At 37.8% G+C, this 15,012-nt stretch overlaps 1 protein-coding gene across 1 annotated transcript in view; it reads right to left on the bottom strand.

Annotated features, from left to right (window-relative positions):
• LOC104120629 (calmodulin-like protein 30) overlaps positions 1-2,273 on the bottom strand; it is a 45,293-nt gene extending 43,020 nt beyond the window's left edge. Inside the window, exon 1 of the mRNA XM_070196121.1 lies at positions 1,273-2,273. Coding sequence (XP_070052222.1) covers positions 1,469-2,074 — 606 coding nt within the window. The 5' untranslated portion in view covers positions 2,075-2,273 and the 3' untranslated portion in view covers positions 1,273-1,468. The remainder of the gene's footprint in view (positions 1-1,272) is intronic.
• Between the last annotated feature and the right edge of the window lie 12,739 nt (positions 2,274-15,012).

Consider the following 15,012-nt stretch of genomic DNA (forward strand, 5'->3'; position numbering starts at 1 on the left):
TCACGAAGTCAGGGCATTGATTCTACTATCATCTCTAGCGAAGAATTGGTCCGCAACAGTAACTGCAGTTAGCAGTTCATTGGAAAGTACCAAACTCAAATTGGATGATATTAGACACTTGGTTCTAAGCAAAGATATTCGTCGGAGAGAATCAAGTGTCTCCCCATGATCTATTTTTAATACCGAAAGTATGGGGAGAAGCAGTCAAAAAGGACAAAGTCATGGTCGTGGCAGATCAAAGTCAAGGAGAAGAGGGCAATCTAAGAATCGCAAAGATATTACTTGTTATACTGCTATATTGCACATGGTATTAGACTAGTGAGTGTCTTGACTGTACCTCGTCTCTACTCCATTGAGGTTAGTCTTGATACTTACTGGGCACCGCTGTGGTGTGCTCACTCTACACTTCTGCATATTTTTGTGCAGAGCCAGGTATTGAAGATAACGGACTTGAGCAGAGTTAAAGCGGGATCGTAAGGATTCAAGATAGAGCTGCTTGGTCGTCGCAGTTCCTTGGAGTCCTTTCATGTCATTGTGCTGTTAACTTGTAATCAAACAGTATTGTATATTCGGTCCTCGTGATCATTCCATATATTCAGTTAGAGTTCGTGACTCAGTACTACCAGTCTTGGGAGGTTGTGTATTCATATTTATTCCGCTGTTAGTTTTGATTATTTATTTAATTTTTTTTAAAAAGCTTCAAAATGTAATAGAAATCGGCTTACCTAGTCTTAGAGACTAAGTGCCATCACGACGCCTGTGGTGGGATTTTGGGTCGTGACAAGCGGTGGCTTTAGGCCTCAAGATTTTAAAGGCCCCAAAATTTACAAATATAATTATACATAGTAGTAATATAATAGTGAAATTCCATATTGATTTTCTTGAATTTGAATTTGTTAGTTCTTTTTGGCCATACGTTGATCTACATAAATTTGGAACTGAATAATTAATATATATATATATATATATATCTACAATTTCTCTAATGTTGACTCAATTGAAACAATTTTTTTAAAATTAAAATTAATAAATCATAGCTAATATCAATAATATTCTTGCAAAGATATATTAAATGGATTGTAGATCGTCAATTGAGAAGAAATTGACTTAAAAAAATTAATTAATTACGTTTTAAGGCCTCTTATCAAAGACCGACTTTAAGCCACATAATTCATTGAGCCGCCCCTGTCTCAAATATACTCAAAATGATCTTAAATTTATTCGGACTACAACTATAGGGAGTAAATTAACAATAGAATCTTTCTAGAGTACATTTTTAAGCATGAACAATGACGCAAACAGAATCTCACTTCACCAAAATCATAGTGACTTAAAATGATATTGCTACAATAGAACCTGTATATCTTTCTTGGGAGTCCTTTTCGAAATTCAATTAGCATAAGAACTCAAATATCAGTAAACATGATATTTTATTTGCAAACAAATTAGCAACTGGGAAGAAAGTAAATCAATCTATACAGAGTGAATCGATCCCTCGACTCGAGACTAGTTTCATGGTGCGCGTCATCATGGTCACAAATTCGTTCATATCTATAAGTCCATCCCCATTAGCATCAACACCTCTCACCATTTTCTTGCAATTCTCCAAGCTACATTTTTCTCCTAGCATTCGTTGAACCTGCAACAATTCCTCTGCGCTAATTTTGCCATCACCATCCAAATCAAATGCCTTGAAAGCGCTTCTAATATCAGTTGGATTCACACCACCTTCAAGATTCTGCACTCTCATGAACTCCTTAAAATTAATGAATCCATCCCCATCAGTATCTGCAGCCTGAAATGCATCGCCAACGTCATAAGTTTTCGTATTTCCTCCACTGCCCATCATCTTCATAGCTGTTTTGTATTCTTCTTGTGAGATCTTTCCATCTTTGTTAGTGTCAAATTTGTCAAAAACCCTTTTCATTTCCTCCGCTTTTGGGCGAAAATTAGCCAACGACATGCTTGGCGTTTTCTTTACCTTTGATAGATTAAATGATGGACGAGATTTGGACAATGACTTTCTAAACCTGTTGAAACGAAAATAGAGGGAACTCGTGGTACTATTCGACATTGTTAATAAGGTGAATTTTGTTTGTTTACTTTGATGTTACAACTTGTAGGCTTGTAGTGAAATGTGAATATATAACCTTCAAACTAGCTAAATTGCCTTTGGTTTCTGGAATTAAAGCTGTCGCAATACAAGAGCGCACTCAGATATCCTATGGGCCAGAATGGTTTTGATGTTCTTTATTCCCAATTCACCTTACAATATGATCAAAATCCTCCTCCCCTATAAAACTGCGACTATTTTACCAATGAATTACCTACTGCCTTTAATCTTTCTTTTGATGATAAAGGACCATAATTTGTCAGCATTTTGGGTGTTATAACTGAGCTAACAACTAGACAACTAAAAGTAGACAACAATTTAATGGTATTGGTTGCAACTTAGCCCAATGCTTGGGCATAAATTCTATATCGAACCTAAAGGCATTGAAGAATCAAGAATAACACCACTGCTATTCCTTTCTTTCCTTGATGCCATTATCCACTAAACTTACAAAATATCCTTCTTATATATATACCTAGGGTTTTATGACATTTTTCTCATATATATTTTTGGCATTTAGAGACATGGGATTTATCAAGTTAATTCCTTCCATTTACGTATTACTCATACCATAATTTAAAATATTACCGTGATAATTCTCGAATCATGTGGAAATGTTAACCCATGTGTCACGACCCAATTTCACCTATAGGTCGTGATGGCGTCCAACACTACAGCTAGGCAAGCCAACTTAATAAATTAAGTATATATTGACAAAATTTAAAACCAAGAAAAATAATAAAATACCAAATTCTACCAATATGTATGCCAAGACCCGGTGTCACAAGTGTATGAGCATCTAGTAGATTATACAAAATCTCAAATACTGTCTGAAATAAAAATAGACAGAATAAAAAATACAAGGAGAGACACTAGTAGCTGCAGAACGGCTCAGAAAGGCAGCTCACCACTATGCCCCTAGATAACATGGGTGTAAGACGATAGGTCTCCCACTAGTACTTGGCTCAGGTCCTGCACAAAAAGTGCAGCAAGTGTAGTATGAGTACGTAAACAACGTATACCCAGTAAGTATCAAGCCTAATCTCAAAGTGGTAGAGACGAGATGGCCGACTTTGACACTCACTATGTGTCAATAATAATAACTGAAATACAACTAGAATATCTAAATCAGCATGATTCACATAATTTACAATAATTTATTTAACAAGCGAAAATAATCAAATTCCTTCAAATGCAAAACAATTCTCAATATATTAATTAAATTCCTCCAATTCAAATAATTTCTAATTTATCAATTAATCTCATTTACAGGAATAACAATTAATTCCTTAACAAGCAGGCATAATAATTCATTAAATTCCAAGAATTCTCAAATTTATCAATTAGCTTCGCAAGATGAAATAAGCTATTAAGGTATCGTATGATTATTATTATTAAGAACGATTTCCGCCGAGGACGTACGACCCGATCCAGAGTGTCGTGTACACTGCCGAGGGACGTGCGGCACGATCCATAGATGCATCTATCCTGCCGAGGCATTCGGCCCGGTCCACAAGAAAGGAGGACATTTTCTTATGTTTAAACATTTCTTTTAACAATTAATTAATTTAAACAAAAAATCAAGCATATGAGATTTCCATCCTTTAATATCTTTATCTAATAATTCACAATATTGTAACGACCCAACAGGTCGTTTTGAGTATCACAACCCCGTTCCCCCATTTACTACTTAATTTATGCCTTACAATTGATTTATGACTTATCGAGTTAGTTGGTTTGGATCTGGAAGGATTTCGGAGTGAAATGAGACACTTAGTCTCATAATTAAAAATTTAATTTGAAAAAGTTGACCGTATATTCACTTATGTGTAAACGACCTCATAATTGAATTCTGATGATTCCAATAGCTCCGTAAGGGTATTTTGGACGTAGGAGCATGTTCGAAAAATTATTTGGAGGTCCGTAGTAGAATTAGGCTTGAAATGACGAAAGTTGAATTTTTGAAACGTTTGACCGAGGGGTTGACTTTTTGATATCGGGGCCGGAATCTAATTTCAGAAACTGGAATAGGGCTGTTATGTCATTTATGACTTGTGTGCAAAATTTGAAGTCAATCGGACTTGATTCGATAGGTTTCGGCATCGAATGTAGAAGTTGGAGATTTCATAATAGACTAAAGTTTCAAGTGAGTTCGTACAAGACCCACTTGGAACGAGCATATATATATATATATATATATATGTGTGTGTGTGTGTGTGTGTGTGTGTGTGTGTGTGTGTGGAGTTATGTGATAATCTGCCTATCAAATGAAAGATCATCGAGTCTAGCTTCTAACTTTTCAAACCGTTCGTCATTTGGACATTCCTACAAGAAGTTATGACCAAATTACCAAATTCTGGAAAAATGCGATTCTGTGACCAATTCTGCGATCGCAGAACTATTATGCGATCACAGAAGTAGTTATGCGGCTGCAAAATGGTTGCAAACCTGTCCAGTGAAGCCCATTTCTGGGCATCGATTTTGCGGTGCATTTTGCGACCCGCATACCCATTCTGCGGTCTATTATGCGACCGCAGACCTGCTTTCGGAGGGTTAATTTTTTTATTTTCATAACCCGACCCCATTTTGATAAATAGGCTTTGGGACTCATTTTGTAGCAAAAATCTGACATTTTTATAGAGAATGAAAAGTGTTCTAGAGAGAGGAAGAAGCTCAAGTGCTTTGTTCATCAAGATCTTGTTCAAGCTTTGAAATCCAACAAGGAAATATTACAAGATCTTCACCCAAGAGGTAAGGTTCTAACCCCTAGTCTACAATTTCGAGTTTGGGTAAATATGGGTGATTAAGAGTATGATTCTTGGGTGTAATAGTATTATTTATACATACCAATAAGGTTTGTGAAAAGATCGTTGAGTTCAAATGGGTAAAGATTGAGTTGAAAATGGTAGAAATCTTCAAAGATTTTAACTTAAGATTTGAGGGTCGAGTTAATGTCAGAATTTGGTGAAATTTGTATGGTTGGACTCGTCGTTGGATGGGCGTTCATATTTTGTAACTTTTATCGGATTCGAGACGTGAACCCCACGGGCGATTTTTGAGTTAATTTCGGATTTTTATTAGAAAATTAGTATTTCCGTGTGAAGTTATTACAATAATTGGTATTGATTGAATCGAATTAATTGTGGCTAGATACGAGGTTTTTAGAGACCAATTCTCGTGGCAAGGGCATAGCGGAATAAAGAATTACACGGTTTGAGGTAAGTAACACTTCTAAACTTGGTTCTGAGGGTATAAATCCCCGAATTTGGTATGATATGAGTTGTTGAAGGTGACACACATTCTAGGTGACGAACATGTAGACGTGCACCATAGAAATTGTGTCTTGAATAAATCCTGTTAAGTTGTAAAATTAAAGAATCATATGATTATCTGAACATGTGGCACGTGTTAGAGGAGTTAAGCTGAGGCTAGTAATAAAGATCATGTTTAGGCTATGTGCCGATATTTTAGGACCCATGGGGTCGTGATGCTGTTGAATTAATTGTTCAAAAATATACATTTCATACTCAGTAATAATTGTCCATTGTGAGGATATTTATGGGATTTAGCTGCGCAACACAACATGCCATAATGGCTTTATACATTATTATTAAATGGATCGGGTTTGCCCGCCTGCTGCAGGCTAGAATGGCTTTATACATTATTATTAAATGGATCAGGGTTGCCCGCCTGCAGCAGGCCAGAATGGCTTTATACATTATTATTGTTCTGGATCGGGGTTGCCCGCCTGTAGCAGGCCTTATTGGCTTTACTATTTTATGGATCGGGGCTGCCCGCCTGCAGCAGGCCTTAAAGGCTTTTTATTATACGGATCGGGACTGCCCGCCTACAGTACGTCATATTGGCTTTGTATTACGCTTGGGCTGAAGGAGCCCCTCCGGAGTCTGTACACACCCCTAGTTAGCGTAGATGATCATCGATATTCGGGATGGACTTCCCAGGGCATGGACTTACCTTACTTACTGCTTTTATATATATATATATATATATATATATATATATATATATATATATATATATATATATATATATATATATATGGGATGAATTTTCCCAGGGCATGGACTTGCCTTACGTATTTGTATTGTAATGAGTTATATGGACATGGATTTTGTCAGTATTATTTATATTTAGGGATAAATTATCCCAAGGCTAGATTGGCCTTATACGGTACTGGGTGACTGATTGTCAGTCGATGTGCACATATATACGGGTTGGAATACCCCTGGGCTGGTTTGGCCATAAACAGTACCAAGTGACCGGATAATTTGTGACCAGTATTTACTTGAGGTCTTTCTACTAAGATATCATATGCCTCATATCATCCAGTATTGATCTATTTCACTTGTACTTAGTTTACTGTTGAACTTGAAAGTATGTCTATATTTCTGTACCATTAATTTTACTGGACTGTACCTACGGAGCTCATCATTTCTTTCAGCCCAGAGGTTAGTCTTGTTACTTGTGAGTTAGTTGTACTCATACTACACTCTGCACCTCGTGTGCAGATCTAGGTGCTTTCGGACACGAAGATTGTTAGATTTCAGAGTACTATCAGTTGGAGACTATCAAAGTAGCTGTTTGGCGTCCATTGACCTTGTCTCTCTTTCCTTCAGTTATTGTACTATTCTATACTTTCAGACAGTGGCTTTTTATCAGTCAGATATTGTATTCATATTAGATGCTCATGTACTCAGTGACACCGGGTTTTGGGAGTGATATATTTGAAATTTTGAGATTTCTTCCGCCGAATTAATTATTTCGTTTTCAAATTTAAAAGAAATGGTAGTTTATTGGGATTTTGGCTTGCCTAGTATTAAGATAGGCGCCATCACGACAGATGAGATTTTGGGTCGTGACAAGTTGGTATCAGAGCTCTAGGTAACATAGGTCTCACTAGTCATGAACAGGTTTAGTAGAGTCTTGTGGATCGGTACAGAGATGTCTGTACTTATCTTCGAAAGGCTGCCGAACCATTAGGAAAATTTCACTTTCTTGTATTCTATCGTGCGGAATTGATTTAGCTTGAAACATAACTCTTTGAAGTCCTTCCACGCATTCGTATGCGCACATGAGCGCTCGGTATCAGTTTTGCATCGCCGGCTTGTGATTCTATGAACGAGGTTCGAGATGTGTGTTCTATGATTTGGTGATGGGACAGTCTAGAGGACTTAAGGCCAGGTTTAGACCGCATCTTAGGCTTGGTAGCTTCATTTGTAACCTATACATTTGGACTCATATGTCCGGTAATGTCCCTACGAGTGAAATTTATGGCTCGATGATCAGTGGAATGGCTTGGTGATGAGTATGATGTAACTGCAGGATGTGTTAAGACAATTTAATGTGACGAGAAGTGTTTCCTTAAAATGTAAAGGAAGGTCATTGGATGCTTTATTTTCATTTTGATGTGATGTACAATCTCGAGTGTGAATGTTTTGAAAGATCTTTCATGTTGTTAAATTTTGGGACAAATTAAATTTTCGTGTGTGATTAAGGAGTTTGGACTTAGAAAGATTAAGTGATGTCATAGTAATGGTGGCTGCGAAAGGGTATAACAAGATGCCAATTTGAGACTTGAATGTGAATCTGGTTGAGAAAGTTGTCTTGAGTGTTAAGAGAATGAATGCGAGGTTAGCGGATGATTAAGGTATTTTATGGTTGGTGTGTCTTGAGCTTGAGAAGAATTTTCGTTGAACTGACAGTGGTATTAAGGCAGTAATAAAGTATGGGTATTGTAAGTTATCAAGTATTTTAATCTATGGCTTTGAGCCAAGTGGGGGATCATTCTATTGCGAATTTGATTTCATGCTTATGAGTTAAATTTTAGTTTGGGTCGGAGACATACTCGTGGATCAGTTATGACTTGCAGAGATGGAGATCGAGGATAACTCGAGTAAGAAAATTCCTAAATGCGGGTTACATGGCACTTTATATAAATACGGAAATCATGGAATGATTAAATTGTTATTTTGAAGAATGTAGTGCGCACGAAGTATGAATTTGATTGGTGGTGTTAAGGCATGGTTACTTCTATTGGGGTAATTATGATGTGGTGAGACTCTACAAATATTTTGGTGGTAATATTCTTGGGTTTTGATGACCTACGTGGTTTGGTCGAGTTAGAGGAATTTAGTTATAATAGCTTGGTTATGTGCAGATGGATTTCAAAGTGTTCTTGATGGTTTTTACCATGGGTTGAACCGGATATTCTTTTTTACTGGTGTGAGAAACGTGTTGTGTATCGTGATTTCCTCCTGGGAGGAAGCAATAGGAAGGTTTCTAACTAACCGGGTTTGTAATTTGCTGGCGACTCAGAGTTAATAATGAGATTCTTGTTCTTGTCACATGATGGCATAATAGACGTGGTGTGTTATGCGGGTCCAGATATTTATATTTTTGACACGTGAGTTGTCCGTGCAGGTCCAGATATTTATATTTTTGGCACGTGAGTTGTCCGTGTGGGTCCAGATATTTATATTTTTGGCACGTGAGTTGTCCGTGCGGGTCCAGATATTTATATTTTTGGCACGTAAGTTGTCCGTGCGGTCAAGATATTTATATTATTAGCACGTGAATTGTCCGTGCGGGTCCAGATACTGATACTATAGCACGTGAGTTGTCCGTGTGAGTGATGTTAATGTGAGCTCTAGAAGAGCTGGTTACTGTTATTAAATTTGTGTGTCTTGGCTCTACTATGTATAATGAACTTATAGCATTACAGTTGTGGTGATTCTTTTGAACTTACAATACGGTCCTTTACTTTGAGACATCTTCCATTTTGGGTACAAGGTTGTGCAATTGTGAATTGAGTTGTATTGGTGTGGCATGTCAATAGGATAGTTATGTTTAATAATATAAGGTCACTGGATCTAGAACGAGTACTATCAGGTTTGATTCTGGTATAGTGGGAGGATAATATTGAAAGCCGGCTTAGGAGAGGATTATGGTCCTGGTTGGGGAGAGAAGGCTCCATGGCTAGTTGATCTAATGAGTGGTTATGAGTTTTTAATTGTTTCTTTCATTATTAACAGTGTATGAAGGTGTTGGGATGGGGTTTAATGCTAGTACTTGGTTGGTTTGAAGTAGTTATTGTGATCAGGAATGGTGCTACGAGCTGGCAAGTTGTCTAATATTCTGGGTAAATTATATCTATGATTATAGTTATAGCTCGAGGTAGCTTGTTAAGACTCATACAACGTGTAAATATAAGATTCGTTTCTTGAAAAAATATTCTGAAGGTTGGAAATTGAATTCCAAGGTTTTTGGGCTAAGGTTAAAATAAGGATTTTCAGTTGTATTGTGTTGTCAGGCCTATAGAGAATAGGGTGACGTGAGATCACCCCCGGGTATATGCGTGGTAAGGTGGAATAGAGATGTGAAGGTTAAGAACAACTCTTGGCACATTCGAGGACGAACGTATGTTTAAGTGGGGAAGAATGTAACGACCCGATAGCTCATTTTGAGTATCACGACCACGTTCCCCCATACTGCTCAATTTATGCCTTACAGTTGATTTATGACTTATCGGGTTAGTTGGTTCGGGTCTGGAAGGATTTCAGAGTAAAATGAGACACTTAGTCTCATAATTGAAAACTTAATTTAGAAAAGTTGACCGTATATTTACTTATGTGTAAACGACCTCGGAATTGAATTCTGATGATTCCAATAGCTACATAAGGGTATTTTGTATATACGAGCGTGTCCGGAGAATTATTTGGAGGTCCATAGTAGAATTAGGCTTGAACTGGCGAAAGTTGAATTTTTGGAAAGTTTGACCGGGGGGTTGACTTTTTGATATCGGGGCCGAAATCTAATTTCGAAAACTAAAATAGGTCCGTTATATCATTTATGACTTGTGTGCAAAATTTAAGATCAATCGGACTTGATTCGATAGGTTTCGGCATCGAATGTACAAGTTGGAAATTTCATAATAGACTAAAGTTTCAAGTGAATTCGCACAAGACCCAATATGAGACGAGAATATCTACATATATATAAATGGAGTTATGTGATTATCTACTTATCAAATGAAATATCTTCGAGTCTAGTTTCTAACGCTTCAAACCGTTCGTCATTTGGACATTCCTACAAGAAGTTATGACCAAATTACCAAAGTCTAGAAAAATGCGATTATGTGACCAATTCTGCGATCGCAGAACTATTATGCGATCGCAAAAGTAGTTATGCGACCGCAAAATGGTCACAAACCTGTCAAGTGAAGCCCATTTCTGGGCATCGATTTTGCAGTGCATTTTGCGACCCGCATACCCATTCTACGGTCCATTATACGACCGCAGACCTGCTTTCGGAGGGTTAATTTTTCTATTTTCATAACCCGACCCCATTTTGATAAATAGGCTTTGGGACTCATTTTGGAGCAAAAATCTGACATTTTTAGAGAGAAGGGAGAGTGTTCTAGAGAGAGGAAGAATCTCAAGTGCTTTGTTCATCAAGATCTTGTTCAAGCTTTGAAATCCAACAAGGAAATATCACAAGATCTTCACCCAAGAGGTAAGGTTCTAACCCCTAGTCTACAATTTCGAGTTTGGTAAAGATGGGTGATTAATAGTATGATTCTTGGGTGTAATAGTATTATTTATACATACCAATAAGGTTTGTGGAAAGATTGTTGAGTTCAAATGGGTAAAGATTGAGTTGAAAACGGTAGAAATCTTCAAAGAATTTAACTTAAGATTTGAGAGTCGAGTTGATGTCGGAATTTGGTGAAATGTATATGGTTGGACTCGTGGTTGGATGGGCGTTCATATTTTGTAACTTTTGTCGGTTCGAGACGTGGGCCCCACGGGCGATTTTTGAGTTAATTTCGGATTTTTATTAGAAAATTAGTATTTCCGTGTGAAGTTATTACAATAATTGGTATTGATTGAATCGAATTAATTGTGGCTAGATACGAGGTTTTTGGAGACCAATTCTCATGGCAAGGGCATAGCGGAATAAAGAATTACACGATTTGAGGTAAGTAACACTTCTAAACTTGGTTCTGAGGGTATGAATCCCCGAATTTGGTATGATATGAGTTGTTGAAGGTGACACACATTCTAGGTGACGAACATGTAGACGTGCACCATAGAAATTGTGTCTTGAATAAATCCTGTTAAGTTGTAAAATTAAAGAATCATATGATTATTTGAACTTGTGGCACGTGTTAGAGGAGTTAAGCTGAGGCTAGTAATAAAGATCATGTTTAGGCTATGTGCCGATATTTTAGAACCCATGGGGTCGTGATGCTGTTGAATTAATTGTTCAAAAATATACATTTCATACTCAGTAATAATTGTCCATTGTGAGGATATTTATGGGATTGAGCTGCGCAACACAACATGCCATAATGGCTTTATACATTATTATTAAATGGATCGGGTTTGCCCGCCTGCAGCAGGCTAGAATGGCTTTATACATTATTATTAAATGGATCAGGGTTGCCCGCCTGCAGCAGGCCAGAATGGCTTTATACATTATTATTGTTCTGGATCGGGGCTGCCCGCCTGTAGCAGGCCTTATTGGCTTTACTATTTTATGGATCGGGGTTGCCCGCCTGCAGCAGGCCTTAAAGGCTTTTTATTATACGGATCGGGACTGCCCGCCTACAGTACGTCATATTGGCTTTGTATTACGCTTGGGCTGAAGGAGCCCCTCCGGAGTCTGTACACACCCCTAGTTAGCGTAGATGATCATCGATATTCGGGATGGACTTCCCAGGGCATGGACTTACCTTACTTACTGCTTATATATATATATATATATATATATATATATATGGGATGAATTTTCCCAGGGCATGGACTTGCCTTACGTATTTGTATTGTAATGAGTTATATGGACATGGATTTTGTCAGTATTATTTATATTTAGGGATAAATTATCCCAAGGCTAGATTGGCCTTATACGGTACTGGGTGACTGATTGTCAGTCGATGTGCACATATATACGGGTTGGAACACCCCTGGGCTGGTTTGGCCATAAACAGTACCAAGTGACCGGATAATTTGTGACCAGTATTTACTTGAGGTCTTTCTACTGTACTCAGTGAAATATTGTATTCATATTAGATGCTCATATACTCAGTGACACCGGGTTTTGGGAGTGATATATTTGAAAATTTGAGATTTCTTCCGCTGAATTAATTATTTCGTTTTCAAATTTAAAAGAAATGGTGGTTTATTGGGATTTTTGGCTTGCCTAGTATTGAGATAGGCGTCATCACGACAGGTGAGACTTTGGGTCATGACAAATATATTCATATATATCAATTAATACTAATTAAACAAAGAATACAATTTACAGAAGTAATTCATGCTTTGAGTCCTAAACTACCTAGACTTTAGCATTTATAGTAGCGACGCACGGACTCTCGTCACCTCGTGCATACGTAGCTCCTGCAATTACCAACAATTCCTATGGGGTAATTTCCCCCTCACAAGATTAGACAAGAGACTTACCTCGTCTCAAAGTCCACTTTCCGATTACCACGTCGCGTTGAATTCTCGATTCGACGCCGAAAATCCAAAACTATCCAAATATTATACAAAATAATTAATATATGCTAAATGATTCGAAAATTATCTATTAAATAAATTACCTTATCCAAAATGGTAAAATTCTTAAAATTCACCCCGGGCCCACGTGCTCAGATTCTGAAAATATTTGGATGAAAATGTTACCCATAATCTCAAGAACTTAAATATATAATTTTTACCCAATTTCATAACTATTTTCATGGTTAAAATCTCATTTTTATAAAAATCTAGGTCTTTCACCTAAACCCTTGATTTTTAAGATTTACTAGTTATAATCTTCCTATAATCTATATATTTAACTCAAGGTGTGTAGAATTAACTTACCTTCAAATTGCTAGTTGAAACCCACCTCTCAAAAGCTCTGAAATCGCCCAAATGTGGAGAAAAAACGGGCAAAAATGGTGGATTCCCGTTCTTTTAAGCTTTCTGCCAAATAGGCCTTTTGCACCTGCGGAGGTTGGAACGCACATGCGGATCCACACCTGCAAAAAATCCTTGCAGGTGCGAGTTCCACTCGCCTGGCCAATTCTCGCATCTGCACGTCTAGCCTCGCACCTGCGCGTTCGCAGGTGCGCCCAATATTCCGCACCTGCGATGGCAGGTCTCCCATTCCTTTTTCGTTTCTGCATAGAAATCTCGCATCTGCGAGTGCCGCGCCTGTGAGCTTCTGTCGCATCTACGAATGTCACACATGCGACTGGCCAAGCGCAGGTGCGATTCTGATAGTAGCTGGGAGCTTCGGTTTTGGCTCCCAACTTCCAACTTGGTCCGAGCCTCGTCCGATTGACACTCGGGGCCCCCGGGACCCTGCCCGAACACATACCAACAAGTTTGAAATCATAAAACGAACTCGCTCGAACTCTCAGAACGCGTAAAAAAATATCAAATCTAAGAATCATACCCTAAACCAAATTGATTCAAACTTAAGAATTTCAAGTTCTTTAATTTACTTCCAATACGCCGAAATATACTTAAACTACTCGGAATGACACGAAATTTTGCATGCAAGTCTTAAATCAATATACGGAACTATTCCCAAACTCGGAATTCCAAACGGACTTCAATTGCTCAAAAACTACCCCAAACCAAATTTAAAGAATTTTAAACCTTCAAATAGTTAATTTTTACTTTTAAGCGTCAAAACGCTCCCGGTTATCCAAAACCCGATTCGGACATACGTCCAAGTCAAAAATCATTACAAAAACCTATTAGAACCGTCAAATCCCGATTCCGGGGGCCATTTTTTCAAAATGTTGATCGAAGTCAAACTTATCCATTTAAAGCTAACTTAAGGAACCAGTTTTCCGATTTCAACCCACACACTTCCAAATCCCGAACCAACCATCCCCCGTGAGTTATAAATTAATAAAAGCATGTTCGGGGAGTTTTATTTTACGGAACGGTTTTCTAAAAGTTAAAATGACCGGTTGGATCATTACACCATAAAATCAACGAGAAATTTGAGTAGTGGATCGAAGATAAAACCCTGATTATCTAAGTCGGTGAGAGAGAAGACATGAGAGACAACCGAGTAAATAAAATGTGATCTATTAATTTAGAATAGAGTCAAGTGACTCTATTTATATGTACAAGTGATTGTGTCTAAAAATGAAAATAACCGGACAAGGGTCAGATCCCTGAAGTACAAAATGAAAGATGGCCCAATAAGGAATAGGCCCAACTCTTCAGAAGCTCATCCGGGATCTGGGCTTAGCATTAAGGGTATATCACCCCCCCCCAAGCTCGAGGGTGAGTGAACACCGAGCTTGCATAAAAGTCTGTAATGAGGAACACCTGTTAAGGCCTTCGTAAGCATATCAGCTAGTTGGGCAAAAGTGTGCACATGCTGAAGAGAAATCACACCAGAAGAAAGAACATCCCTAACATAATGACAATCCACTTCAATGTGTTTGGTTCGCTCATGAAAAACTGGATTGATGGCAATATGCACAGCAACCTAACTATCACAAAAAACAGAAACAAGAGAAGTAATAGACAAACCCATATAAGCAAGAAGCTAAGAAACCTCAGCAACCACCTATCTCAATGCTCTATATTCAGCTTCAGCGGAGCTTAAGGAAACAATAGGCTTCTTCTTTGATTTCCAAGAAACAGGAGAATCACCAAGAAAAACAAAATATCCAGTAACAGATCTCCTTGAGATAGGGCCGACAGGTCAATCTGAATCGGAATAAGCCTTTAGAGTGAAATCAGAAGAGCTGTTGAGTAAGAGATACTTTGATTAGGATCATTGACAAGATATCTGAGAACATGTAGTACAACCAACATATGAGGAACTTTAGGAGACACCAGGAACTGACTCAAATGTTGAACAGAGAA

This window comes from Nicotiana tomentosiformis, chromosome 2, assembly GCF_000390325.3.
Source record: "Nicotiana tomentosiformis chromosome 2, ASM39032v3, whole genome shotgun sequence".
NCBI classification, from domain to species: domain Eukaryota; kingdom Viridiplantae; phylum Streptophyta; class Magnoliopsida; order Solanales; family Solanaceae; genus Nicotiana; species Nicotiana tomentosiformis.